The sequence below is a fragment of the Oncorhynchus clarkii genome, chromosome 18 (genome assembly GCF_045791955.1).
Source record: "Oncorhynchus clarkii lewisi isolate Uvic-CL-2024 chromosome 18, UVic_Ocla_1.0, whole genome shotgun sequence".
NCBI lineage: Eukaryota > Metazoa > Chordata > Actinopteri > Salmoniformes > Salmonidae > Oncorhynchus > Oncorhynchus clarkii.
The window spans coordinates 21,468,808-21,495,066 of record NC_092164.1 but is presented as its reverse complement, the minus strand read 5'-3'; the positions used below and the strand labels follow the sequence as shown (position 1 = coordinate 21,495,066).

Here is a 26,259-nt window from a genome sequence, read left to right as displayed (position 1 = left end):
GTTCATGAATGTATTTACTTGCCACTCACTATCCTTACTGACCTGGAGATCGACTGTGGACACATCCTGGCCTCTTGTGGTAGCTATAGGCTATTGCATTTGTCACCTCCCCATTTCTTCCGCATTTCCAATGGAATTTGATATGTCACCACCTACTCAAAGGTGAAAGGTAAGACAGAATCGCGGAAGTGAGCATTTCCACATGCAAGGAGGAGCTGGGTCTTTTTCTGGGGAACAACATGTCTATGGTAAGCAGAAACGTAGTTATATTTTATTTGTGCAGTATCTAACCCAAAGTCAAGTCAAATTGTTACTGATACCTTCCAGGTGTTAATACCTGAATCTACTGTGCATTTCATTTTAAAAGTTTTTTTGTTGCAGTTTATCTGTTATGAAGCTACTGCATGTAGCTTAGTGTAGATATACATTTTCACTGTGCTACAGGATTGAATTTGTCATAGTGAGATGTTTTTTGTGTGTTAAGGTATTCATCCTATTTTCAATCTGTTACGAATAATTTTAACACATGGCACAATGTGGTGTACAAGTATTTTCTTTGGCATGAGCTAAGTTATTTATACATATTGTCTGTATATATGGATTTTTGTATATATTTTGGAACTATCCTTCTGGGTACCAGAAGTCCTCACAAGGATTGTACAAGGAAAATTTGAACAAGTGGGGACATTTTGTCGGTCCCCACAATAAACAAAACTGCTATGTTAGGTATAGGGGTTGGTTTTAGGGCTATGGTTAGATTTAGAGAAAATAGGATTTTGGATGAGAATCAATTCTTTGGTCCCCACAAAGATGGCAATACAGAACATGTTTTATTTTTCTCAAGGCTCAATTTGAAAAGGCTGCCGATGAGGTGAGGAGGCTGACGGTACAACCTAGCTACGCTGAACTAGCAGTAGTATATGGTTTGTACAAGCAGGCAACACTTGGCAACGTCAACACGGGTGAGTCATTCTGTTCAACCTGTTCTACAGGCTGCACCTCAAAGCCAAATCCCTGATTATTGCCTAATCTTTCTTGTACCACTTTAAGCATCAAGATATAATTGCATATAGTGCATTCGGAAAGTATTCAGACCCCTTGACTTTTTCCACATTTTGTTACATTAGCCTTATTCTAAAATGGATCAAATAAAACATTTCCCGTATTCATCGACCTGGCTAAGGCTTTCGACTCTGTCAATCACAACATTCTTATTGGCAGACTCAACAGCCTTGGCGTCTCAAATGATTGCCTCGCTTGGTTCACCAACTACTTCTCCGATAAGAGTTCAGTTTGTCTAATCGGAGGGCCTGTTGTCCGGACCTCTGGCAGTCTCAATGGGGGTGCCACAAGGTTCAATTTCCGGGCCGACTCTCCTCTCTGTATACATCAATGATGTCACTCTTGCTGCTCGTGAGTCTCTGATCCACCTCTACGCAGACGACACCATTCTGTGTACCTCTGGCCCTTCATTGGACACTGTGTTAACTAACCTCCAGATGAGCTCCAATGCCATACAACTCTCCTTCCGTGGCCTCCAACTGCTCTTAAATGCAAGTAAAACTAAATGCATGCTCTTCAACCGATCGCTGCCCGCACCTGCCCGCCCGTCCAGCATCACTACTCTGGACGGTCTGACTAAGAATATGTGGACAACTACAAATACCTAGGTGTCTGGTTGAAGAGTGACTTCGGCGATGTCATTTACAAAATAGCCTCCAACACTCTACTCAACAAAATGAATGCAGTCTATCACAGTGCCATCTGTTTTGTCACCAAAGCCCCATATACTACCCACCACTGCAACCTGTATGCTCTCGTTGGCTGGCCCTCGCTTCATACTCGTCGCCAAACCCACTGGCTCCAGGTCATCTATAAGTCTTTGCTAGGTAAAGCCCCGCCTTATCTCAGCTCACTGGTCACCATAGCAGCACCCACCCGTAGCACGTGCTCCAGCAGGTATATATCACTGGTCACCCCCAAAGCCAATTCTTCCATTGGCCACCCCTCCTTCCAGTTCTCTGCTGCCAATGACTGGAACGAACTGCAAAAATATCTGAAGCTGGAGACTCTTACCTCCCTTTAAGCACCAGCTGTCAGAGCAGCTCACAGATCACTGCACCTGTACATGTAAATAGCCCTTCCAATCTACCTCATCTCCATACTGTATTTATTTATTTATCTTGCTCCTTTGCACCCCAGTATCTCAACTTGCACATTTATCTTCTGCACATCCTACCATTCCAGTGTTTAATGGCTATATTATAATTACTTTGCCACCATGGCCTATTTATTGCCTTACCTCTCTTATCCTACCTCATTGCACATGCTGTATATAGATTTTTCTACTGTATTATTGATTGTATGTTTGTTTATTTCATGTGTTACTCTGTGTTGTATGTGTCGAACTGCTTTGCTTTATCTTGGCCAGGTCGCAGTTCCAAATGTGAACTTGTTCTCAACTAGTCTACCTGGTTAAATAAAGGTGAAATCATTTTTTTTTTTAAATCAATCTACACACACTACCCCATAATGACGACAAAGTGAAAAGTTTTTTTTTTTTAAATTGTTGCAAATGTATTTTTTTTATTTTTAAATATGTTATTTACATAAGTATACAGACCCTTTCATCCTCTGTGGGGACAAACCCGAATCAATCGTTCCGCCCTCATCTTCCGGACTTGTCTTGCTGTTTGTTGCTACTTTGCTATCTGCCAAAATGTTTGGTTTTTACTTTTAATACATTTACCAATTTCTTCGTTTTTATCCTCGCTCAACTTTTTCACCCCTGATGCTTTATCTGGACATGGTTCTACAGGACCTCCACCAGCCGAAAAAGCAAAGTAGTTCAATTCACATTTCCATCTAATTGCAGTCTCTGTACTCCTAATATACAGGAGAACTATCACCTTATGGTCAGGATAGCAGTCTTGCAAGCACAGCTTCAGATGCAATCGTTAGGCAAGGGCAATTTAAGTGTAGAAAAGGATGAACAGCATCTGTGCCTCCAGTTAACTACAGATAGTAGTATAAATCCCCTGCACAGTCCCCGCATCCAGACAATTTTCTCAAGGCTTCTGGAAAGAAATGCTGTCGGCATGCTCAACCGGTGTCGCTCAAACTTTCAACCGCTTGTCCCCATTAAGCAAAGAGTCTGAGGCCGAGCCTTCTCACGTCTCTCCACCCGTTACGGGGTCTGAGCCGCCGATGCCTCCCACCATTAGCTGACAAATTGAAAACCCTAGTCATTTGCCAACCACATTACCTGCAATATTAGACATAAAAATAATCATCCAGCGATCATACACTGTTTACCAGGGGGCAGGGCTACCGAAGTAAAGGCTAATATGAAGATGGTGCTGGCTAAGGCTAAAACTGGCAAGTGTAGAGCTTATAGGGATTTTGTTATCCACGTCGGGGCCAACGATGTTTGGATGAAACAGTCACAGGTCACCAAGAGCAACATAGCTTGTAAATCAGCTAGAAAGATGTGTCGGCATCGAGTAATTGTCTCTGGCCCCCTCCCATTTAGCGGGAGTGATGAGCTCTACAGAAGTCTCTCACAACTCAATCGCTGTTTGACAACTGTTTTCTGTCCCTCCCAAAAGATAGAATTTGTAGATAACTGGCCCTCTTTCTGGGACTCGCCCACAAAAAGGAGGCATTGCTAACATTTATGAGCAAATTTCAACTTACAATAACAACTAAAATGACGCCGTTTTCATCTTTTGAGCTTCTAGTCATGAAATCTATGCAGCCTACTCAATCACTTTTTATAGCTACTGTTTACAGGCCTCCTGTGCCATATACAGCATTCCTCACTGAGGTCCCTGAATTCCTATCGGACCTTGTAGTCATGGCAGATAATATTCAAATTTGTGGTGACTTTAATATTCACTTGGAAAAGTCCACAGACCCAGTCCAAAAGGCTTTCGGAGCCATCATCGACTCAGTGGGTTTTGTCCAACATGTCTCCGGACCTACTCATTGCCACAGTCTGGATCTAGTTTTGTACAATTGGAATGGAGATGGCGCTCCACCAAACTGGAAGTCTTCCAACTAGCTTTGAAAGACCATACCATGCAATATCAAAGAGCCCTCACTGCTGCTCGATCATCCTATTTTCCCAACGTAATTGAGGAGAATAAGAACAATCCCCCCCCAAAAATGTGATACTGTCGCAAAGCTAACTAAAAAGCAACATTCAACAAGAGAGGATGGCTTTCACTTCAGCAGTGATAAATTCATGAACTTCTTCGATGAAAAGATCATGATCATTAGAAAGCAAATGACGGACTCCACTTTGAATCTGCGTATTTCTCCAAAGCTCGGTTGTCCTGAGTCTGCACAGAACTGCCAGGACCTAGGATCAATGGAGACAATAGTCATGGCCTCCAAACCTTCCAGCTGCCTACAGGACCCTATTCCAACTAATCTACTGAAATAGCTACTTCCTGTGCTTGGCCCTCCTATGTTGAACATAATTAATGGCTCCCCATTATCTGGATGTACCAAACTCACTAAAAGTGATGGAAATCAAGCTTTTCTTAAATGCCTAACCTTGACCCAGAAAATGTAAGTCACGATCTGCCTATATTGAATCTCTCATTCCCCTAAAAAAAATGGTTTGGGAAAAAGCTGTTGCTCTGCAACTCACTGCCTTCCTGAAGAAAAAATGATGAAATACGAATTGCTTCAGTCTGGTTTTAGACCCCATCATAGCACTGAGACTGCACTCGTGAAGGTGGTAAATGACCTTTTTTAATGGCATCAGACCAAAGCTCTGCATCTGTTCTCGTGCGTCCTAGACTTTAGTGCTGCTTTTGACACCATTGATCACCACATTCTTTTGGAGAGATTATAAACTCTAATTGGTCTACACGGACAAGTTCTTGCCTGGTTTGGATATTATCTGTCGGATAGATATTGTTTTGTTTCTGTGGATGGTTTGTCCTCTGACAAATCAATTGTAAGTTTCAGGGTTCCTCAAGGTAAAATTTTAGGATCACTATTGTTTTCACTATATATTCTACCTCTTGGTTATGTCTTTCAGAATCACAATGCCAACTTTCACTGCTATGCGGACGACATACAGCTGTCCATTTTGATGAAACATGGTGGATCCCCAAAATTACCTACCCTGGAAGCCTGTTTCAGACATAAGGAAGTGGAGGGCAGAATATTTTTTACTTTAAAATATTTAGTTCTAGATCCCAAGAAACAGATCTGCTGTTGGATCTGACAATTATTCTTGAAGGTTGTACAGTCGTCACAAATAAAACTGTGAAGGACCTCGGCATTCTCTGGATCTCTCTTTTGACGAACATATCAATAATATTTCAAGGACAGCTTTTTTTCTATCTTCGTAACATTGCAAAAATCTAACTTTTTGTCAAACTGATGCAGAAAAGCTAATCCATGCTTTTGTCACTTCTAGATCAGACTTCTGCAATACTCTACTCTCCGGCTACCTGGATAAAGCACTAAATAAACTTCAGTTAGTGCTAAACACGGCTGCTAGAATCCTGATTAGAAACAAAAAAATGTGATCCTATTACTCCAGTGTAAGCCTCTCTACATTGGCTTCCTGTTAAGGCTAGGGCTGATTTCAAGGTTTTACTGCTAACCTACAAAGCATTACATGGGCTTGCTCCTACCTATCTCTCCGATTTGGTTTTGCCATACATGCATACGTACAAGACACAGGTCTCCTTATTGTCCCTAGAATTTCTAAGCAAACAGCTGGAGGCAGGGCTTTCTCCTATAGAGCTCCATTTTTATGGAATGATCTGCCTATCCATGTGAGAGGCATTCTCGGCTTTGACCTTTAAGTCCTTACTGAAGACTCATCTCTTCAGTAGGTCCTATGAGTGTAGTCTGACTCAGGGGTGCGAAGGTGAACGGCAAGGAATTGGATCGACAAACTGCCCTTGCTGTGTCTGCCTGGCCGGCTCCCACTTCTCCACTAGGATTCTCTGCCTCTGACCCTATTGCTATTCCATGCTGTCCCTAAGAGGGGTGCGTCACTTGAGTGGGTTGAGTCACAGATGTGATCTTCTGGTCCGGTTTTGCACCCCCTCGGGCTTGTGCGGTGGAGGAGATCTTCGTGGGCTATACTCAGCCTTGTCTCAGGGTAGTAAGTTGGTGGTCTGTTGATATCCCTCTAGTGGTGTGGGGGCTCTGCTTTAGCAAAGAGAGTGGGGTTATATCCTGCCTGGTTGACCCTGTCCGGGGGTATCGCCGGGCGGGGGTCCAGTGTCCCCCGACCCACCCCTGTCTCCATTATCTATGCTGGAATAGTCTGTGCCGGGGGGCTAGGGTCAGTCTGTTATATCTGGTGTAATTCTCCTGTCTTATCTGGTGTCCTGTGTGAATTTAAATATGCTCCCTCTAAATCTCTCTCTCACCCTCTCTCCCTTCCCGGAGGACCTGAGCCCTAGGATCATACCTCAGGACTACCTGGCCTGATGACTCCTGGCTGTCCCCAGTCCACCTGGTCGTGCTGCTGCTCAAGTTTCAACTGTTCTGCCTGCGGCTATGGAACTCTGACCTGTTCCCTGGACGTGCTACCTTGTCCCGGAACTGCTGTTTTCGACTTACTCGCTCTACCGCACCTGCTGTCTCAACCTCTGAATGCTCGACAATGAAAAGCCAACTGACATTTACTCCTGAGGTACTGACCTACAAGCAATGTGATTATTATTTGACCCTGCTGGTCATCTATGAACATCTTGCCTTAAATGGCCGTGTACTCTTATAATCTCCACCCGGCACAGCCAGAAGAGGACTGGCCCCCCCTCAGAGCCTAGGTTTCTTCCTAGGTTCCTTCTTTTTATGGAGTTTTTCCTTGCCACCGTGCTTCTGCATTACTTGCTGTTTGGGGTTTTAGGCTGGGTTTCTGTATAGCACTTTGTGACATCTGCTGATGAAAAAAAGGACTTTATAAATACATTTGATTGCTATGAGACTTGAAATTGAGCTCCGGTGTATCCTATTTCCATTGATCATCCTTGAGATTTTTCTACAACCGGATTGGGGTCCACCTGTGGTAAATTCAATTGATTGGACATGATTTGGAAAGGCACACACCTGTCTATAATGTCCCACTGCTGACCTTGCATGTCAGAGCAAAAACCAAGGCATGAGGTTGAAGGAATTGTCCGTAGCGCTCCGAGACAGGATGGTGACGAAGGCCAGGTCTGGAGAAGGGTACCAAAAAACTATGCAGCATTGAAGGTCCAGAACACAGTTGCCTATATCATTCTTAAATGGAAGGAGTTTGGAACCACCAGAAATCTTCCAAGAGTTCGACAGCCCGGCCAAACTGAGAAATCGGGGGAGAAGGGCCTTAGTCAGGGAGGTGACCAAGAACTCGATGGTCACTCTGGATGAGCTTCAGAGTTCCTCTGTGGAGATTGGAGAAGGACAACCATCTCTGCAGTACTCCACCAATCAGGCCTTTATGGTAGAGTGGCCAGACAGAAGCCACTTCTCAGTAAAAGGCACATGACATCCCAATTGGAGTTTGCCAAAAGGCACCTAAAGGACTCTGACTGTTAGAAACAAGATTCTCTGTTATGATGAAACCAAGATTGAACTCCTTGGCCTGAATTCCAAGCGTCACATCTGGAGGAAACCTGGCAGCATTTCTACGGTGAAGTATGGTGGTGGCAGCATTATATTGTGGGGATGTTTTTCAGCGTTAAGGACTGGGAGACTAGTCACGATCGAGGGAAAGATAAACGGAGCAAAGTACAGAGAGATCCTTTCACCAGAGTGCTCAGGACCTCAGACTGGGGTGAAGGTTCACCTTCCAACAGGACAAAGACTCTAAGCACACAGCCAAGACAACGCAGGAGTGGTTTCGGAAAAGTGTCTGAATGTCCTTGAGTGGCCCATCCAAGCCCGGACTTGAACCTAACATCTCTGGAGAGACCTGAAAATAGCTGTGCAGCAACGCTCCCCATCCAACCTGACAGAGCTTGAGAGGATCTGCAGAGAAGAATGGCAGAAACTCCCAAGTACAGGTGTGCTATCTTGTAGCGTCATACCCAAGAAGATTTGAAGCTGTAATCACTGCCAAAGGTGCTTCAACAAAGTACTGAGTAAAGGGTCTGAGTACTTATGTAAATGTCATATTTACATTTTTTTTTATATATATATATACATTTGAAAGAATTTCTAAACCTGATTTTGCTTTGTCATTATGGGGTACTGTGTGTAGATTGAGGAGAAGCAACAATTGAATCCACGTATGAATACGTCTGTAATGTAACAAAATGTCAAGGGGTCTGAATACTTTCCGAATATACTGTACTTACAACGTCTTATAACTATGGCCAGGAGTTTTGGAGCACTTTGAGGCACTATGCTTTTACTGATATTTCCAGCATTGTCCACTAGTGCTGCTGCGGGAAGGAAATGTTCTGCAATTGACACAAGCTGTCTCCCACTTAATCAATCTATGTCTGGTTGGCGTGGTGATCGCTTAAGCCAGAGGAGGCGTAGCTCTGTGAATCTTAATCGCACAAAGTCTATTATTTGGCAGGGAATACTATTTGTACTCCTCTCCAACGGACTCGGAAGTTGTAGCAAAAAAAAAAGTAAATTTAAGGGCAGTTAAAGGGGAGAGTCATTGAAACCAGACATGAAAGTATATTGAAGTGAATTCGGGGAGTAGCCCCGACCAGGACTCGAACCCGGATCCAGCGACTGTCAAGCCAACACCTTAACTGTACGCTCTTGGCTTAACGGTTCATGTGTTGGCTTGACATTCACAGGTTCAAATCTCGGTTGGGGCTACCCCCGAAGTTTGCTACAACATATATATATATATATATATATAGTACTTCCATGGTTGGTTTCATTAACTCTCCCTTAAACTGCCCCTAATTGACAATTACAGAATATTTCTGGGATGTCCTACCTGCAGCAGTGCTTTTATATAGTGTCTTATTACAAGGCTTATCATTTTGTCTCGGATGTGCATTTCTCAAGAGTTACGAAATGTATTGACTTATCAATTGTTTAGCTGCCTTTTTTGACTGTGAGTAAACCATTCAGGGATTGACATGAAGGGTTGCCCTATTTCCTGCGGCAAGTGACCTGAACAGTTGCACCAGTTGAGGATGGTGAGGTTGCCCCATTGGGCAGGTGATTTAAGAAGTGAAAACAACCAAATTGCAAAGGATTCCAGTTAGCCTGAAACTGATCTTTGTGAAAGACGGACATTGTATGGCAGTCGGGCAAGTTGAGCCTGCTCTGAGAATGTATTTACTGATAACAACCTTATTTTTCAGATTCCTCCTGTGTATGTGGAAGGTTAGCAATATATGGCACTTCTGCATGTAAATATACTGAAGAAAAAAAATATATGCAACATGTAAAGTGTTGGTTTCATGAGCTGAATTAAAAGATCCCGGAAATGTTCCATATGCAAAAAAAGCGTATTTCTCCCAAATGTTGGGCACAAATTTGTTTACATCCCTGTTAGTGAGCATTTCTCCTTTGCCAAGATAATACATCCACCTGACAGGTGTGGCAGATCAAGAAGCTGATTAAACAGCATGATCATTACATAGGTTCACCTTGTGCTGGGGACAGAAGACCACTCTAAAATGTGCAGTTTTGTCCCTCAAGTCTTTACTGAATGTGCAATTGGCATGATGACTGCGGGAATGTACACCAGAGTTGTTGCCAGAGAATTGGTTCTTCATTTCTCTATCATAAGCCGTCTCCAACGTCATTTTAGAGAATTTGTCAGTACGTCCAACTGGCCTAACAACTGCATACCGCGTGTAATCACGCCAGACCAGGACCTCCACATCTTGCTTCTTCACAAGCAGGATGGTCTGAGACAAGCCACCCGGACAGCTGATGAAACTGGGTTTGCACAACCAAAGAATTCTGCACAAACTGTTAGAAACCATCTCAGGGAAGCTCATCTGTGTGCCAGTCATCCTCACCTGGGTCTTGACCCGACTGTAGTTTGATGTCGTAACCGACTTCAGTAGGCAAATGCTCATCAACGAGGGAGACTGGAGAAGTGTGCTCTTCATGTATGAATCCCGGTTTCAACTGTACTGGGCAGATGGCAGACAGCATGTGGGTGAGCGATTTGCTGATGTCAACATTGTGAATAGAGTGCCCCATTGTGGCGGTGGGGTTATGGTATGGGCAGGCATAAGCTACGGACAACGAACACAATTGTATTTTATCGATGGCAATTTGAATGCAGATATACCGTGACGATATCCTGAGCCCCATTGTCGTGCCGTTTGTCCGCTGTCATCACCTCATGTTTCATCATATTAATGCACAGGCCCCATGTCGCAAGGATCTGCATACAATTCCTGGAAGCTGAAAATGTCCCAGTTATTCCATGTCCTGCATACTCACCAAACACGTCACCCGTTGAGCATGTTTGGGATGCTCTGGATGGACGTGTACGACAGCGTGTTCCAGTTCCCGCCAGAATACAGCAACTTCGCACAGCCATTGAAGGCAAGTCGGACAACATTCCACATTTAACTGCCTGATCAACTCTATGGGAAGATGTGTTGGGCTGCATGAGGCAAATGGTGGTCACACCAGATACTGACTGGTTTTCTGATCCACGCCCCTACTTAAACATTTTTTTTTTTTAAAAGGTATCTGTAACCAACAGATGCATATCTGTATTCCCAGTCATGTGAAATCCATAGATTAGGGCCTAATGAATTTATTTTCAATTTAATGATTTTCTTACATGAACTGTAAGTCAGTAAATTCATAGAAAAGGTTGATTTTTACATTTTTTATTCAGTGCAGCTTATTTTTTACATTAAAAATCAAGGGATCATAATCTTCAGGTAACCAAAAGACTCCCGACTTGTCCGATGGGCTTTCAGACTGCCAATACCTGCCAGTTAAAGCAATATTTTTTTGTTGTAAGAGTAACTTTAAGATGTATCCGTTGTGTCCACAGAGCGTCCGGGAATATTTGACTTCCAAGGAAAATCTAAATGGGATGGTTGGAAAGCACAGGAAGGTAAGTATTTTGGACAATGTATTATTCTGCTTTTCCACTCTCTCTGTTTTGAATGTAACACAAATCTTCAATGTGTCCTGTTTCTGTTTTCAATCCAATAGGAAAGTCCAAAGAAGATGCCATAAAAGAATATATTGCCTTTGTGGAAGAAATGAAAGCAAAGTACCCAATGTAGAGGTTATCTTATGGACATTAGTGCACATTTTTCGTAGAAGAACCATTTTATAATTAAGCAATAAGGCCCGAGGGGGTGTGGTATATGGCCTCAGAAAAGCCGATAGCCGTGGTATAGTGGCCATATACCACAAATCCCAGAGGTCCCGTATTGCTATTATAAACTGGTTACCAATGTAATTAGAACAGTAAAAAGAAATGTTTTGACATACCCGTGGTATAAGGTCTGATATACCATGTCTGTCAGTCAATCAGCATTCAGGACTCGAACCACCCAATTTATAATAAGTTACAATGAACAAGAAGACGAGGGATCAAATCTGACATTGACATGGGTAAAGTGTTGAGACAACCAAGATCACAGTTTTAGACCACTCACCAGCAATTTGTTGTTATCCTGTTGAGAAAGTGCAGCCCTTGATCTTGGTATTTATTTCAGAAAATGTTTTTAATTTTTTTTATACAGTACATTGGTGCAAAGGAACAGTAAATTATGTTTCTTAAAAGATCTGTCTTCAAAGTATAATAAAAAGTGAGAATTTTCAATCATGTTGATAAATTCTCTGGACAAAAGGCTGGTCATAACCAGACCTCTTTCCAGGATTTCTCTTTCACATGTTGATGTTGAAGATCTGAGTCCTACTTCCGCTTTTTGAACATGTTCCCATTTCTTAGGATTTCCACTGAACCCAAATGTCTTAGATCTTCAGGCCAAGTCCACTGTCCATAGTCCTAGAAATGTTGCTTGAGGGAATGGCACAACATCACAGTACAGTGCTGTTTCCCATGCCAGTGGCCAAGTGATTCTGTGGACCATTCCTCAAGTTCAAGAAAGTTCCAGAACTTAAGTTAATTTGATGTCTTGAGAGTCATCTGTGTAAGCGTTTTTAACCGGTATGTCTAGGAGATCACCAGTGATTTGGTGGGTTGGGAGGGGGGGGGTCAAAGGTCATGCCAGGCTGGCCGGTCCGGAACAGGGAAGCAAGGAGACCTGGGTAAGGGGAGAGACGCTTTGGCTCATGGAACCATGCTGTCTGGGCTCCCCGTGTAGATGCCGCTTCAGCCTCCACCTGCGCCATCTCCTCTGTACCTCGTACTGTACCTGTGTGTGGAGGTAGTGTATCATCGACACTAGTTAATCAGGGCTGCTGCATAATATTAGCAATAGCACATTTACACCACTTATTTCAACTTGCGTAATAGTTTTGAGAAATGGGACAAAAACCTACCTCCCCATTTAGAAAACAGTAAAGAACAGCAACTCCAAAGCCCTGGAAAGGAAGAAAGGGGAATTTAGACATCAAATAGTATTCCCTCAAAGTAAAAAAAAAAAAATGAAATCAAAATTACCTGTGTTGATGCAAGAGCCAGCTCAACAAAGGTCCATATTTTGTAAGTTAAACCACTGACTTTGATGGGTAAGAAGGCAAAGAGGATGTAGTACAAACCAAAGAGGGTCACCAAAAGAAAAGTCGATTTGGTAAGTCTCCTGAAAATATCAAAGGAAAATATTCAACTCTACAATACACAAAAGACACAAATCAATACTGTACACGTTTTGAGAGATTCCATTAGTTTTTGTTGTGCTGGTCTTTCAGGTTTGACTGGGCAACGCTTACAGAAAGTTGGCACAGGTACTATAACACTCGTAAGCAATTAAGTTATTTATTATTTTAGCCTACAGAATAAACATCTTTGAAATCCTTTGGCGTTAGTACAGTATGGTCATGTTGACAACTCACTTGTATTGGCTGAATTCATTTCCATGCATGTCTGGCATCCGCAGTTTCCCCACCAGAATTCTTATGATACTCAGAAAAAATACCAAATTAATCTGCAATGAAATGGCAACAAATGAATACCGTATGGAGTAAAACTAATATTTACATTATCAGTTATATAAAAAAAAAACTAATTATGTCACATACACCGGATACAATGGGTGGAGACTAACGGTGAAAATGCTTGCTTATGAGCCTCTTCCAACAATGCAGTAAAAAATAAATAAATACAAGAATGAACTACAGTGCATTTGGAAAGTATTCAGAACCCTTGACTTTTTTTTAATGATACAGCCTTACTAAAGTTTATGAAATAGATTCCCCCCCCCCTCATCAAGCAAAAACAGGTTTTAAAAATGTTTACAAATGTATAAAAAAAAATTACTTATCATTTTGCATAAGTATTCGGACCCTTTACTCAATACTTTGTTGAAGCACCTTTGGCAGTGATTACAGTCTTCTAGGGTATGACGCTACAAGCTTGGCACACCTATATTTGGGGAGTTTCTCCCATTCTTCTCTGCAGATATTCCTGCGTTGTCTTGGCTGTGTAAGGTTGTTGTCCTGTTGGAAGGTGAACCTTCGCCAATGTCTGAAGTCCTGAGTGCTCTGGAGCAGGTTTTCATCAAGGATCTCTCTGTAATTTGCTTCATTCATCTTTCCCTCGATCCTGACTAGTCTCCCAGTCGCTGACGCTGAAAACATCCCCACAGCATGATGCTGCCACCATGCTTCACCGTAGGAATGGAACCAGGTTTCCTCCAGACGTGACACTTGGCATTCAGGCCAAAGAGTTCAATCTTGTTTCCCATGGTCTGAGGGTCTTTAGGTGCCTTTTGGCAAACTCCAAGCCGGCTGTCATGCGCTTTTTACTTAAGAGTGGCTTCCGTCTAGCCACTCTACCATAGAGGCCTGATTGGTGGAGTGCTGCAGAGATGGTTGTCCTTCTGAAAGATTCTCCCATCTCCACAGAGGAACTCTGGAGCTCTGTCAGAGTGACCGTCGGGTTTTTGGTCACCTACCTAAGTCCCTTCTCCTCCGATTGCTCAGTTTGGCTCGGTTGCCAGCTCTAGAAAGTCTTGGTGGTTCCAAACTTCTTCCATTTCAGACTGATGGAGGCCATTGTGTTCTTGGGGACCTTCAATGCTGCAGAAACTTGTTTGTACCTTTCCCCAGATCTGTGCCTCGACATAACCCTGTCTCTGAGCTCTACGGACAATTCCTTCGACCTCATTGTGTGTAGATTGATGAGAAAAATGTATTTAATCTATTTTAGAATAAGGATGTAATGTGGAAAAGTTCAAGGTGTCTGAATAATTTCCGAATGCACTGTAGCAGGGAGTACCAGATCAATGTGCAGGGAGGGGTATGAGGCACAGTATTTGAGGTAGATATGTACATGAAGGCAGGGTAAAGTGATTAGGCATCAGGATACATTAAATAAAAGTCTAATAATGCACAGAGTAGCAGCATATGAGGGTGTTTTCTTGTGTACAAAACATTAAGAACTCCTGCTCTTTCCATGACAGACCGACCAGGTGAAAGCTATGATCCCCTATTCATGTCACTTGTTAAATCCACTCCAATCAGTGTAGATGAAGGGGAGGAGACAATGGATTGAGTATGTGTGCCATTCAGAGGGTGAATAGGCAAGACAAAAGATGTAGGTGCCTTTGAATGGGGAGTGGTAGTAGGTGCCAGGTGCACCGGTTTGAATGTGTCAAGAAATGCAAGCTGCAGGGTTTTTCATGCTCAACAGTTTCCTTTGTGTATCAACAACGCTCCACCACTCAAAGGACAGCCAACTTGACACAACTGTGGGAAGCATTGGACTCAACGTGGGCCAGCATCCCTAAGGAACGCTTTTGACACCTTGTAGTCCATGCCCCGATGAATTGAGGCTGTTCTGAGGGCAAAAAAGGGGGGGGTTCAACTCAATATTAGGAAAGTGTTCCTAATATTTTGTACACTTGGTGTGTGTATAAAAAATCAAAAGTTTGGACACCTACTCTTTAAAGGGTTTTTCTTTATTTTACTATTTTCTACATTGTAGAATAATAGTGAAGACATCAAAACTATGAAATAACACATATGGAGTCCTGTAGAAAACAAAATGGTGTTAAACAAATCAAAATCTATTTTATATTTGAGGTTCTTCGAAGTAGCCACCCTTTGTCTTGATTACAGCTTTGCACACTCTTGGCATTCTCTCAACCAGCTTCATGAGGTCACCTTGAATGCATTTCAATTAACAAGTGTGCCTTGTTAAAAGTTAATTTGTGGAATTTCTTTCCTTCTTAATGCGTTTGAGCCAATCAGTTGTGTTGTGACAAGTTATGGGTGGTATACAGAAGATAGCCCTATTTGGTAAAAGACCAAGTCCATATTATGGCAAGAACAGCTCAAATAAGAAAAGAGAAATTACATCTTTAAGGTCAGTCAATTGGAACATTTCTAAAACTTTGAAAGTTTCTTCAAGTGCAGTCACGAAAACCATCAAGCTCTATGATGAAACTGGCTCTCATGAGGACCACCACTGGAAAGGAAGACCCAGAGTCACCTCTGCTGCAGAGGATTCGTTTGTTAGAGTTAGCATCACCTCAGATTGCAGCCCAAATAAATGCTTCACAGAGTTAAAGTAACAGATACATCTCAACATCAACTGTTCAGAGGAGACTGCATGAATCAGGCATTCATGGTTGAATTGCTGCAAAGAAACCATTACTAAAGGACACCAATAAGAAGAAACTTGCTTGGGTCAAGAAACACGAGGAATGGACATCAGACCGGTGGAAATCTGTCCTTTGGTCTGATGAGTCCAAATTTGAGGTTTTTGTTTCCAACTGCCGTGTCTTTGTGAGACGCAGAGTAGGTGAACAGATTATCTCTGCATGTGTGGATCCCACCGTGAAGCATGAATGAGGTGGTGTGATGGTGCTTTGCTGGTGACACTGTCAGTGATTTATTTAGAATTCAAGTCACACTTAACCAGCATGGCTACCACAGCATTCTGCAGCGATATGCCTCTCATCTGGTTTGCGCTTAGTGGGACTGTCATTTGTTTTTCAACAGGACAATAACCCAACACACCTCCAAGCTGTGTAAGGGCTATTTGACCAAGGAGAGTGATGGAGTGCTGCATCAGATGACCTGGCCTCCACAATCACCCAACCTCAACCCAATTGAGATGGTTTGGGATGAGTTGGACGACAGAGTAAAGAAAAAGCAGCCAACAAGTGCTCAGCATATGTGGGAACTCCTTCTAGACTGTTGGAAAAGCATTCCAGGTGAAGCTGGTTGAGAGAATGCCAAAAGTGTGCAAAGCTGTCATGAAGGCAAATGGTAGCTACTTTAAAGAATCTCAAATATATTTTGATTTGTAAAAAAAAAAAAAAAAAAAAAGGTTAGTACATGTGTTTTCATAGTTTTGATGTCTTCACTATTATTCTACAATACAGAAAATAGTAAAAAAGAAAGAAACTGAATGAGTCAGTGCAAGATAGGGTCAATGCACATAGTTAATTAAATGGTTACCCGGACTATCTATGGCTATTTAGCAGTCTTATGGCTTGGGGTAGAAGCTGTCTCGGAGCCTGTCGGAGAGATGATGCTCCAGTACCACTTGCTGGACTGTAGTAGAGTGAACAGTGAACTTTGGTGGGTGTCTTTAGGAATTTTTCGGGCCTTCCCATGACACTGCCTGATATGGAGATCCTGGGGCCGGTGTTGTGACGAAAATCTCCCCCGTGACAGACCCCCCCCTTCTAATTTCCTTAATTTTGTGGCTAGAGACAAATACTTTCTGTGGCACACATAAGAGTCAAATACTTTCTATAGAACAAGCTTCACGTCAGGATAGGCAACCGAAATGAATAATGAATGTATGTGTGTTATATTAAACAGAGGGAATAAAATGTTGGCAAGCAATAAACATTTCAGAACAACTATGGCTGAATTATCCTTACACTTTCAAAAACACTAGTCGAATAAGACATGGGAGAGATGACGAATTTTGGCAAATAGATTTATTTATAGACTAATACAAATCTGTAGCGGATTTAGGTACGGACGACATGGGCAGATGCCCAGGGCGGCATCTTGCCGTGGGCTGCACAGGGCGCCCCCGGGTGCAGGCGCTAAAGGGGGTTGAGCCCAGAACTTTTTGACGATCCGAGGGCCCATACCAAATCTTTTCAGCTCAAGGCGTAAGAGACATTGTTGTGCCCTCTTCACGACTGTGTGGATGTGTGTTTACACCATGTTAAATTCTTAATGATGTGGACGCCAAGGAACTTGAAACACTCAACCTGCTCCACTACAGCTCCGTCATTGTGGATTGGGATATGCTCTCCCCTCTCTCCTGCAGTCCACGCTCAGCTCCTTGGTCTTACTGACATTGTGGGAGAGGCTGTTGTCCTGGCACCACACTGCTAAGTCTCTTACCTCCTCCTTGTAGGCTGTCTCATCACCATCAGTGATCAGGCCTACCACTGTCGTCGTCAGCAAACTTGATGGTGTTGGAGTTGTGGGTGAACAGGGAGTACAGAAGGGGACTAAGCACACACCCCTGTAGGGCCCCCGTTTGGAAGGTCAGCATGGCGGAAGTGTTGTTGCCTACCCTCACCATCTGAGGCCGGCCTGTCAGGAAGTCCACGATCCAGTTGCAGAGGTTCAGTCCAAGGGTCCTGAGCTTGGAGGGGAATATGGTGTTGAACGCCGAGCTGTAGTTTATGAACAGCAATCTCACATAGTTATTTCCTCTCTTGTCCAGGTGGGAAAGGGCAGTGTGAAATGCAATTGAGAGCATAATCTGTGGATCTGTTGGGGCAGTATGCTAATTGGAGTGGTTCCAGTTTGTTTGGGATGATGGTGTTGATGTGTGACATGACCAGCCTTCCAACGCACTTCATAATTACAGATGTTATGTGCTACAAGGGGATAGTCATTTAGGCAGTTTACCTTGGAGTTCCTGGGAACAGGTACAATGGTGGTCAGTTTGAAACATGTTAGGATTATAATCTGGGACAAGGAGAGGATGGAAATGTCTGTGAAGACACTTGCCAGCTGGACTGCGCATGCTCTGAGAACGCGCCCTGGTATTCCGTCTTGAACAATCTTGAACAAGGCATTGGCCTAATCATTAGTTATCAACAGCGATTGATGCACTTACGATTATGAAGAGTAGGACTGGTAATCTGAGAATCCACCAAACCCAGTCATGTACCCTTGTCTCCCAGCAGCTTGAGGAGAAAGGGAAACATATTAATGTATGTGAACTATGATGATGCAATTGTCATCTGTTTAAAATAGTCTATGACATCCCATTAATCTGTATCTTACCCTTCATCCTCATAGAAGTATTTTGCCAAGCCCCAGGATACAATGACAATCATTGGCAAACCTATGTAGGAAAACAAAACAAAAATGGTTTAGTTAAATCCAATCCCTCTCATTTCAGTTAGTAGTTCACTATCAAGTCTGTCTCTTAACTGATCATAATGACATGACATTGCTAGATGACAATGACATGGTATCAGTAGTGTTGTTGTAATGTAGAGTGGACAGGTGTCCGTACCCCAGCCCAGGATGATGTACCACCAAAGGTGTTTCTTCTTGGAGAAGAAGGAGAGGCTGACCAGGGTGTGGAGGTAGTGTCCCTCCACCAGCAGCCAGCTGTAGTTAGCCATGATGCAGTAGTTGGAGAACATCACCACTAACTTACACACCGCCTACAGGATATGATGAGAAAAGACATAAACACTACATTAACAAAAATATGTGGACACCTGCTAGTCAAACATCTCATTAAAAAATCATGGGCATTAATATGGAGTTGTAGAGTTAAGATTCCCTTCACTGGAACTAAGGGGCATAGCCTGAACCATGAAAAACAGCCCCATACCATTATTCCTCCTCTATCAAACTTTACAGTTTGCACTATGCTTTGGGGTTGGTAGCGTTCTCCTGGCATCCGCCAAACCCAGATTCATCCGTCGGACTGCCAGATGGTGAAGTGTGATTTATCATTCCAGAGAACACGTTTCCACTGCTCCAGAGCCTAATGGCGGGGGTCTTTACACCACTCCGGTTGACGCTTGGCATTGCGCATGTCAATGGCCGAGCAGTCGCCTGCTCTGCCATTGAAACCCATTTCATGAAGCTCCCGACGAACAGTTGTTGTGCTGACGCTGCTTCCCGAGGCAGTTTGGAACTCAACAGACAATTTTTACAGTTGACCGGGGCAGCTCTAGCAGGGCAGAAATTTGACGAACTGACTTGTTGGAAAGGTGGCATCCTATGACGGTGCCTCGTTGAAAGTCACAGACCTCGTCAGTAAGGCCATTCTACCGCCAATGTTTGTCTATGGAGATTGCATGGCTGTGTGCTCGATTTTATACACCTGTACGCATCGGGTGTGGCTGAAATAGCCAAATCCACTAATTTGAAGGGTTGTCCACATACTTGTGTGTATATAGGAGGGGTATTTTAGTATGTCCATATCATGTTGAAAGATGAACAACTTTTATCAAAACACATTTTTTTCAATAGTTACAAAAGTGAGCTAAATAAAGAAATTCTCTATCAATGTGTTCATCCATTAACACATGCATTGACAGTCACTACAAAGTACAGTAGATACGTACTGGGTAGTCGTCACAGTGGTAGAAGTCTTCATCGGTGAAGAGCACAGAGTCTTTGATGAAGATGAAGGTAGCACGCAGGATGAAGGAAACGAAGAGTTGGATGTGGATGTAGTTTCTGGTGCAGTGCAGTTTCCTAGACAACAGGAAAAGTGTAAAAGCAGTTTGAAATGTCCTCCTTGACCAACATGTTTTTGTAATATGTTTAATCCCCCACTGAGACCCAATATTAAGATACACATGTTGATTACAGTGTAGTTTATTGAGTAGTCAAATGGATTAGCATATTTTTTATCATAACAGTTCTTAGACTTGATTCTCTGTTTCTCACCTAAAGAGACAGAGGATGGTGATGGCGATGGTGAGAGAGATTAGAGAGAGAGCGTAGCCTGCAGTGTACATGGTCTTCACATAGGGGAAGTACATGTGGGAGTCATGTGACTGGAAGGAAAAAGAGGCCCGGGGTAAGAATTGTTTTACATAAATTGTCCATGTATTTTTACATCAATGCTCAACACTGATATGGCTTTCCCTTGTTTTGAAGTAATTGTCCTGAATCAAAGACAAAACCAGTAATGTAGCACATACGAAAAGTACACATGTACCCACCTCTCCAAGTAAGTGGAAGGTTTCGTTGAAACATGCATGCTCGTAAGGAGGGAATGGGTCCGTCCAGCCCGTGTCTGTGCAGTTCCGGTCCACTTTACCTGGAAAATCATACAGCTTCATCAATACTTACTTGCTGTACTGTTCAAATAAATAAATGATGGCCGTGAAAATAGTCAGCATCAGAGTAAAAAACCTTGACCATAGAACAGACCTAAGGTTCTCTAAGACCTACATAGTTTCAGTATCTCAGGTATTATGCAGTTTCAGTATCTCAGGTATTTTAGTGCAGGCAATTGTTATTGCAGGCGTCATTTGTGTTATGTAAGGTTGTCATAAATCACTTCACGATGCCGCTGTTTCCACAAGCAGACCTTTTATGAACTCTATACCACTCCTCTGTCCTTTTAGTCGATCGCCTGTATGAGCATCAATCGACAGTTTATGGTAGAAAGACAAACATTTTTGTATTGAATGGAAACAAATGATCTTGGTGGTGGATCATTAACTAACTAACACATCATAACAGACAGGGGTGGGGGTCTAACACATCATAACAGACAGGGGTGGGGGTCTAACACATCATAACAGACAGGGGTGGGGGTGTAACACATGATAACAGACAGGGGTGGGGGTCTAACACATCATAACAGACAGGGGTGGGGGTCTAACACATCATAACAGACAGGGGTGGGGGTCTAACACATCATAACAGTCAGGGGTGGGGGTCTAACACATCATAACAGCCAGAGGTGGGGTGGGGGTCTAACACATCATAACAGACAGTGGTGGGGTGGGGGTCTAACACATCATAACAGCCAGGGGTGGGGTGGGGGTCTAACACATCATAACAGACAGGGGTGGGGGTCTAACACATCATAACAGACAGGGGTGGGGGTCTAAAACATCATAACAGCCAGGGGTGGGGTGGGGGTCTAACACATCATAACAGCCAGGGGTGGGGTGGGGTTCTAACACATCATAACAGACAGGGGTGGGGGTCTAAACACATCATAACAGCCAGGGGTGGGGTGGGGGTCTAACACATCATAACAGCCAGGGGTGGGGTGGGGGTCTAACACATCATAACAGCCAGGGGTGGGGTGGGGGTCTAACACACCATAACAGTCAGGGGTGGGGTGGGGGTCTAACACATCGTAACAGACAGGGGTGGGGTGGGGGTCTAACACATCATAACAGTCAGAGGTGGGGTGGGGGTCTAACACATCATAACAGACAGTTGTGGGGGTCTAAAACATCATAACAGCCAGGGGTGGGGTGGGGGTCTAACACATCATAACAGCCAGGGGTGGGGTGGGGGTCTAAACACATCATAACAGCCAGGGGTGGGGTGGGGGTCTAACACATCATAACAGCCAGGGGTTGGGTGGGGGTCTAACACATCGTAACAGACAGGGGTGGGGGTCTAAACACATCATAACAGCCAGGGGTGGGGTGGGGGTCTAACACATCATAACAGCCAGAGGTGGGGTGGGGGTCTAACACATCATAACAGCCAGGGGTGGGGTGGGGGTCTAACACACCATAACAGTCAGGGGTGGGGTGGGGGTCTAACACATCGTAACAGACAGGGGTGGGGTGGGGGTCTAACACATCATAACAGTCAGAGGTGGGGTGGGGGTCTAACACATAACAGACAGGGGTGGGATGGGGGTCTAACACATCATAACAGACAGGGGTGGGGGTTTAACACATTATAACAGACAGTTGTGGGGGTCTAAAACATCATAACAGCCAGGGGTGGGGTGGGGGTCTAACACATCATAACAGCCAGGGGTGGGGTGGGGGTCTAAACACATCATAACAGCCAGGGGTGGGGTGGGGGTCTAACACATCATAACAGCCAGGGGTGGGGTGGGGGTCTAACACATCGTAACAGACAGGGGTGGGGTGGGGGTCTAACACATCATAACAGACAGGGGTGGGGGTCTAACACATCATAACAGCCAGGGGTGGGGGTCTAACACATCATAACAGCCAGGGGTGGGGTGGGGTTCTAACACATCATAACAGACAGGGGTGGGGGTCTAAACACATCAGGGGTGGGGTGGGGGTCTAACACATCATAACAGTCAGAGGTGGGGTGGGGGTCTAACACATAACAGACAGGGGTGGGATGGGGGTCTAACACATCATAACAGACAGGGGTGGGGTGGGAGTCTAGCACATCATAACAGCCAGGGGTGGGGTGGGGGTCTAACACATCATAACAGACAGGGGTGGGGGTCTAACACATCATAACAGACAGGGGTGGGGGTCTAAAACATCATAACAGCCAGGGGTGGGGTGGGGGTCTAACACATCATCACAGCCAGGGGTGGGGTGGGGGTCTAAACACATCATAACAGCCAGGGGTGGGGTGGGGGTCTAACACATCATAACAGCCAGGGGTGGGGTGGGGGTCTAACACATCATAACAGCCAAGGGTGGGGTGGGGGTCTAACACACCATAACAGACAGGGGTGGGGTGGGGGTCTAACACATCGTAACAGACAGGGGTGGGGTGGGGGTCTAACACATCATAACAGACAGGGGTGGGGTGGGGGTCTACCACACACATCGTAACAGCCAGGAATGGGATGGGGGTTTCTCACCTTCTGATTTGAAGAAATTGGGACAGTTCTGTGATGCAGTTTCCCCTACAAAAGCAGGAGACCAGCAATTCAAGTGGTCCCACATACCCTTGCAGTCTGAATAAGAAAAACAAATCAGGTACTGTTTTCTTGTATCTCTCAAATTATAATCAAAGTGTGTAAATATTTGTGTTATAATTATAAGGCAAACAGTACAACGGCAGTCCTTGTTTGGTCGTTGTGAATAATTGACATTTTAGTCATTTAAACTCTCTTATCCAGAGTGATTTACAAGAGCAATTGGGGTTAAGTGCCTTGCTCAAGGGCAGATCAACAGATTTTTCACCTAGTCGGCTCGGGGATTCGAACCAGGAAACTTTTCAGGTTACTGGCCCAATGCTCCTAGGCTACCTGCCGCCCATAGTCCAGTAATAACAAGAGGAGCAAGACAAACAGCTCTGATAATCTGATTAACTGTTCTCACCAACATGACAGTAATGTTGAACTCAAAGTGGGGAAGTAACTACAACGATAATTCTGTATGTTGAGATGTAACCTACTCTATACTGCCACTAGAGGGAAACCTAGTCCACAGTCAAACTGGCCTGGTTCCCAGTGATGTGCTGATGTGTGGTGCTGTTTCAGATTTTGATACCTGTGGGACTGGAAATGATTTTACTCTTATGTGGTATGCATATCATATAATGCCATTAAATAAACACATTCTAAGAACATTGACTATTATGGAATAGAGAAGGAACATGTTAACCTATATTTGTTTAGCGTAGGAAAACATGACAAACCATGCTGGGTATGAATTTCTAAGGGGGAAGAATTACAAACGGTCTCATCTCACCTGGTTGGGGAGTTTTGGACACATTATGCAGTTGCAACTCATGAAGGCACCGCTCCTCCTCTCTAATAAGAATGATGTACGGCTCACAGTCTGCTTGAACCTTTCACAGTTGAAAAAAAAGAACGTGTGCATGTGTCATCTCCCCATAGCCTACAGTGCCTTCAGAAGGTATTCACACCCCTTGACTTTTTTCCACATTTTGTTGTGTTTAGAATGAATTAAATTGAGTTTTTCTGGTCACTGGAATTAAGAGGAATTATGTTTTGTTTTTTAACGTTTACAAATGAATAAAAAGCTGAAATGTCTTGAGTCAATAAGTATTCAACCCCTTTGTTATGGCTAGCCTAAATGAGTTCAGGAGTAAACATCTGTTAACAAGCCGCATAATAAGTTGCATGTTTATTTATTAATTTTTTATGACTACCTCATCTCTGTACCGCACACATACAATAATCTGTAAGGTCCCCCAGTCGAGCAGTCAATTTCAAACACAGATTCAACCACAAAGACCATGGAGGTTTTCCAATGCCTCGCAAAGAAGGGTAAAAATGTTAAAAAGCAGATATTGAATATCCTTTTGAGCATGGCGAAGTGATTAGTTACACTTTGGATGGCGTATCAATACACCCAGTGACTACAAATATACAGGCGTCCTTCCTAACTCAGTTGCTGGAGAGGAAGGAAACCACTCAGGGATTTCACCATGAGGCCAATGACGACTTTAAAACAGTTAGAGTTTGATGGCTGTGATAGGAGAAAACTGAGGATGGATCAACATTGTAGTTACTCCACAATACTAACTTAATTGACAGAGTGAAAAAAGGGAAGCCTGTACAGAACAAAAATATTCCAAAACATGCATCCTGTTTGCAACAAGGCACTAAAGTAATACTGCAAAGAATTTAGCAAAACAATGTACTTTTTGTCCTGAATACAAAGTGTTATGTTTGGGGGAATTCAACACAACACGTGGAGAGTACCACTCCATATTTTCAAGCATAGTGGTGGCTGCATCATGTTATGGGTATGCTTGTAATCATTGGAATGGGCACAGGCAAAATCCTAGAAGAAAACATGGTTATGTCTGCTTTCCACCAGACACTGGGAGATTAATTCACCTTTCAGCAGGACAATGACAGAAAACATAAGGTCACCCCTACACTGGAGTGTTCCTGAGTTGCCGAGTAACAGTTTTTGATTTAAATCTGCTTTAAAACCTATGGCAAGATCTGAAAATGGTTGTCTAGGAATGATCAACAACCTATTTGACAGAGTTTGAAGAATTCTGAAAAGAATAATGTGCAAATGTTTCACAATCCTGCTGTGGAAAACTCTTAGAGAGACATACCCAGATAAGACTCTCTGCTGTAGTCTCCACTAAATGTGAAAATAATATAAATTGAGTATACCAAACACTAGGAACACCTTCCTAATATATAAAAATACAAATATTTGTACATTTTTGTTTTTTCCCCCCACTTTTATATTAAAGTATTGTGTAGATTTGACAAAAACATTTTTTAAACGATGCCACTTTGTAACAACACAATTTGCACAAAACATAAAAATAAGTATTCCTTAGTTTCTAATTTTCTCAAAATCTAAACCTTCAACCTAGATTCTCTTTCCATTACATAGTAGACTGCCCAGGTATAAGCTATGATCTATTATTGATGTCACCTGATAAATCCACTTCAACTCAGTATAGATAAAGGTGAGGAGACAGGTTAAAGAATGATTGTGAAGCCTTGAGACATGGATTGTGATATGTGTCAATTCAAATGTGAATGGGCAAGACACAATATTTAAGTGCCTCTGAACAGGGTATGGTAGTAGTTGGAGTGTGTCAAGAACTGCAACACTGCTGGGTTTTTCCACGCTCAACAGTTTCCCGTGTGTATTAATGAGTGGTCCAACAGACATCAAACTAACTTGACACAATTGTGGGAAGCATTGGATTCAACATGGGCCAGCATCCGTAAGGAACGCTTTTGACACCTTATAGTCCATGTCCCGACGAACTGAGGCTGTTCTGAGGGCAAAAGGTGCTGCAACTCAGTATTATGAAGGTGTTCCTAATGTTTCTTACGCGGAGTGTATATGTATGTACCTTTGCCAAACATGCCCAGCTTTTTCAAACACGCGTGTGCATTCTTACCTTCAAGTACATGCCCAGTAGGATTCCAATAATTCCAATGTGCATTTTGTCAGTCACAATCATCATTTACCCCAAAAAAATGTAACTTAATTATAGACTTGAAGAAACTGTAAACTGACTTTCGGTACTAAAAGTCTGAAATAATCGTCCTATTCAAAGCAGCAAGTCATCAATCAGCATCCACTGTCTTTGTCCAAACCAACTGCAGGTGTTTTGTTTGTGCGGTTATTACACCTGACCTTTTTATAATAGACTGTTACCAAAGACAATACAGTATAAAGATAGGCAGAAACTGCTTCTCCAACAGAAATCCCCGACAACGCTTGTAGGCGAAGTCATGGTGATGTTCGCTCGCTAAATTCATGCGCAGAAATACGTAATCGGATCTAACGGTCGTCTCACGCTGTACTGCGCATGTGC

The 26,259-nt window shown here is 43.3% G+C and overlaps 2 protein-coding genes across 2 annotated transcripts; one reads left to right on the top strand and one right to left on the bottom strand.

The window, feature by feature from the left end:
* The first annotated feature begins 188 nt into the window (after window positions 1-188).
* Window positions 189-11,803, top strand: LOC139373188 (acyl-CoA-binding protein-like). Its single transcript, XM_071113367.1, has 4 exons — window positions 189-248; window positions 845-962; window positions 10,967-11,029; window positions 11,131-11,803. The coding sequence occupies exons 1-4, from the start codon at window positions 240-242 to the stop codon at window positions 11,202-11,204; spliced, it is 264 nt and encodes an 87-aa protein (XP_070969468.1). The 5' UTR covers window positions 189-239; the 3' UTR covers window positions 11,205-11,803.
* Window positions 11,804-12,152: 349 nt separating this feature from the next.
* LOC139372518 (secretin receptor-like) lies at window positions 12,153-25,902 on the bottom strand. Its single transcript, XM_071112248.1, has 13 exons — window positions 25,840-25,902; window positions 23,682-23,781; window positions 22,847-22,942; window positions 20,235-20,332; window positions 19,957-20,066; window positions 19,629-19,761; window positions 18,560-18,713; window positions 18,325-18,385; window positions 18,155-18,224; window positions 12,946-13,037; window positions 12,554-12,692; window positions 12,433-12,474; window positions 12,153-12,305 (listed from the first exon to the last, which is right to left on the bottom strand). The coding sequence occupies exons 1-13, from the start codon at window positions 25,900-25,902 to the stop codon at window positions 12,153-12,155; spliced, it is 1,311 nt and encodes a 436-aa protein (XP_070968349.1).
* Between the last annotated feature and the right edge of the window lie 357 nt (window positions 25,903-26,259).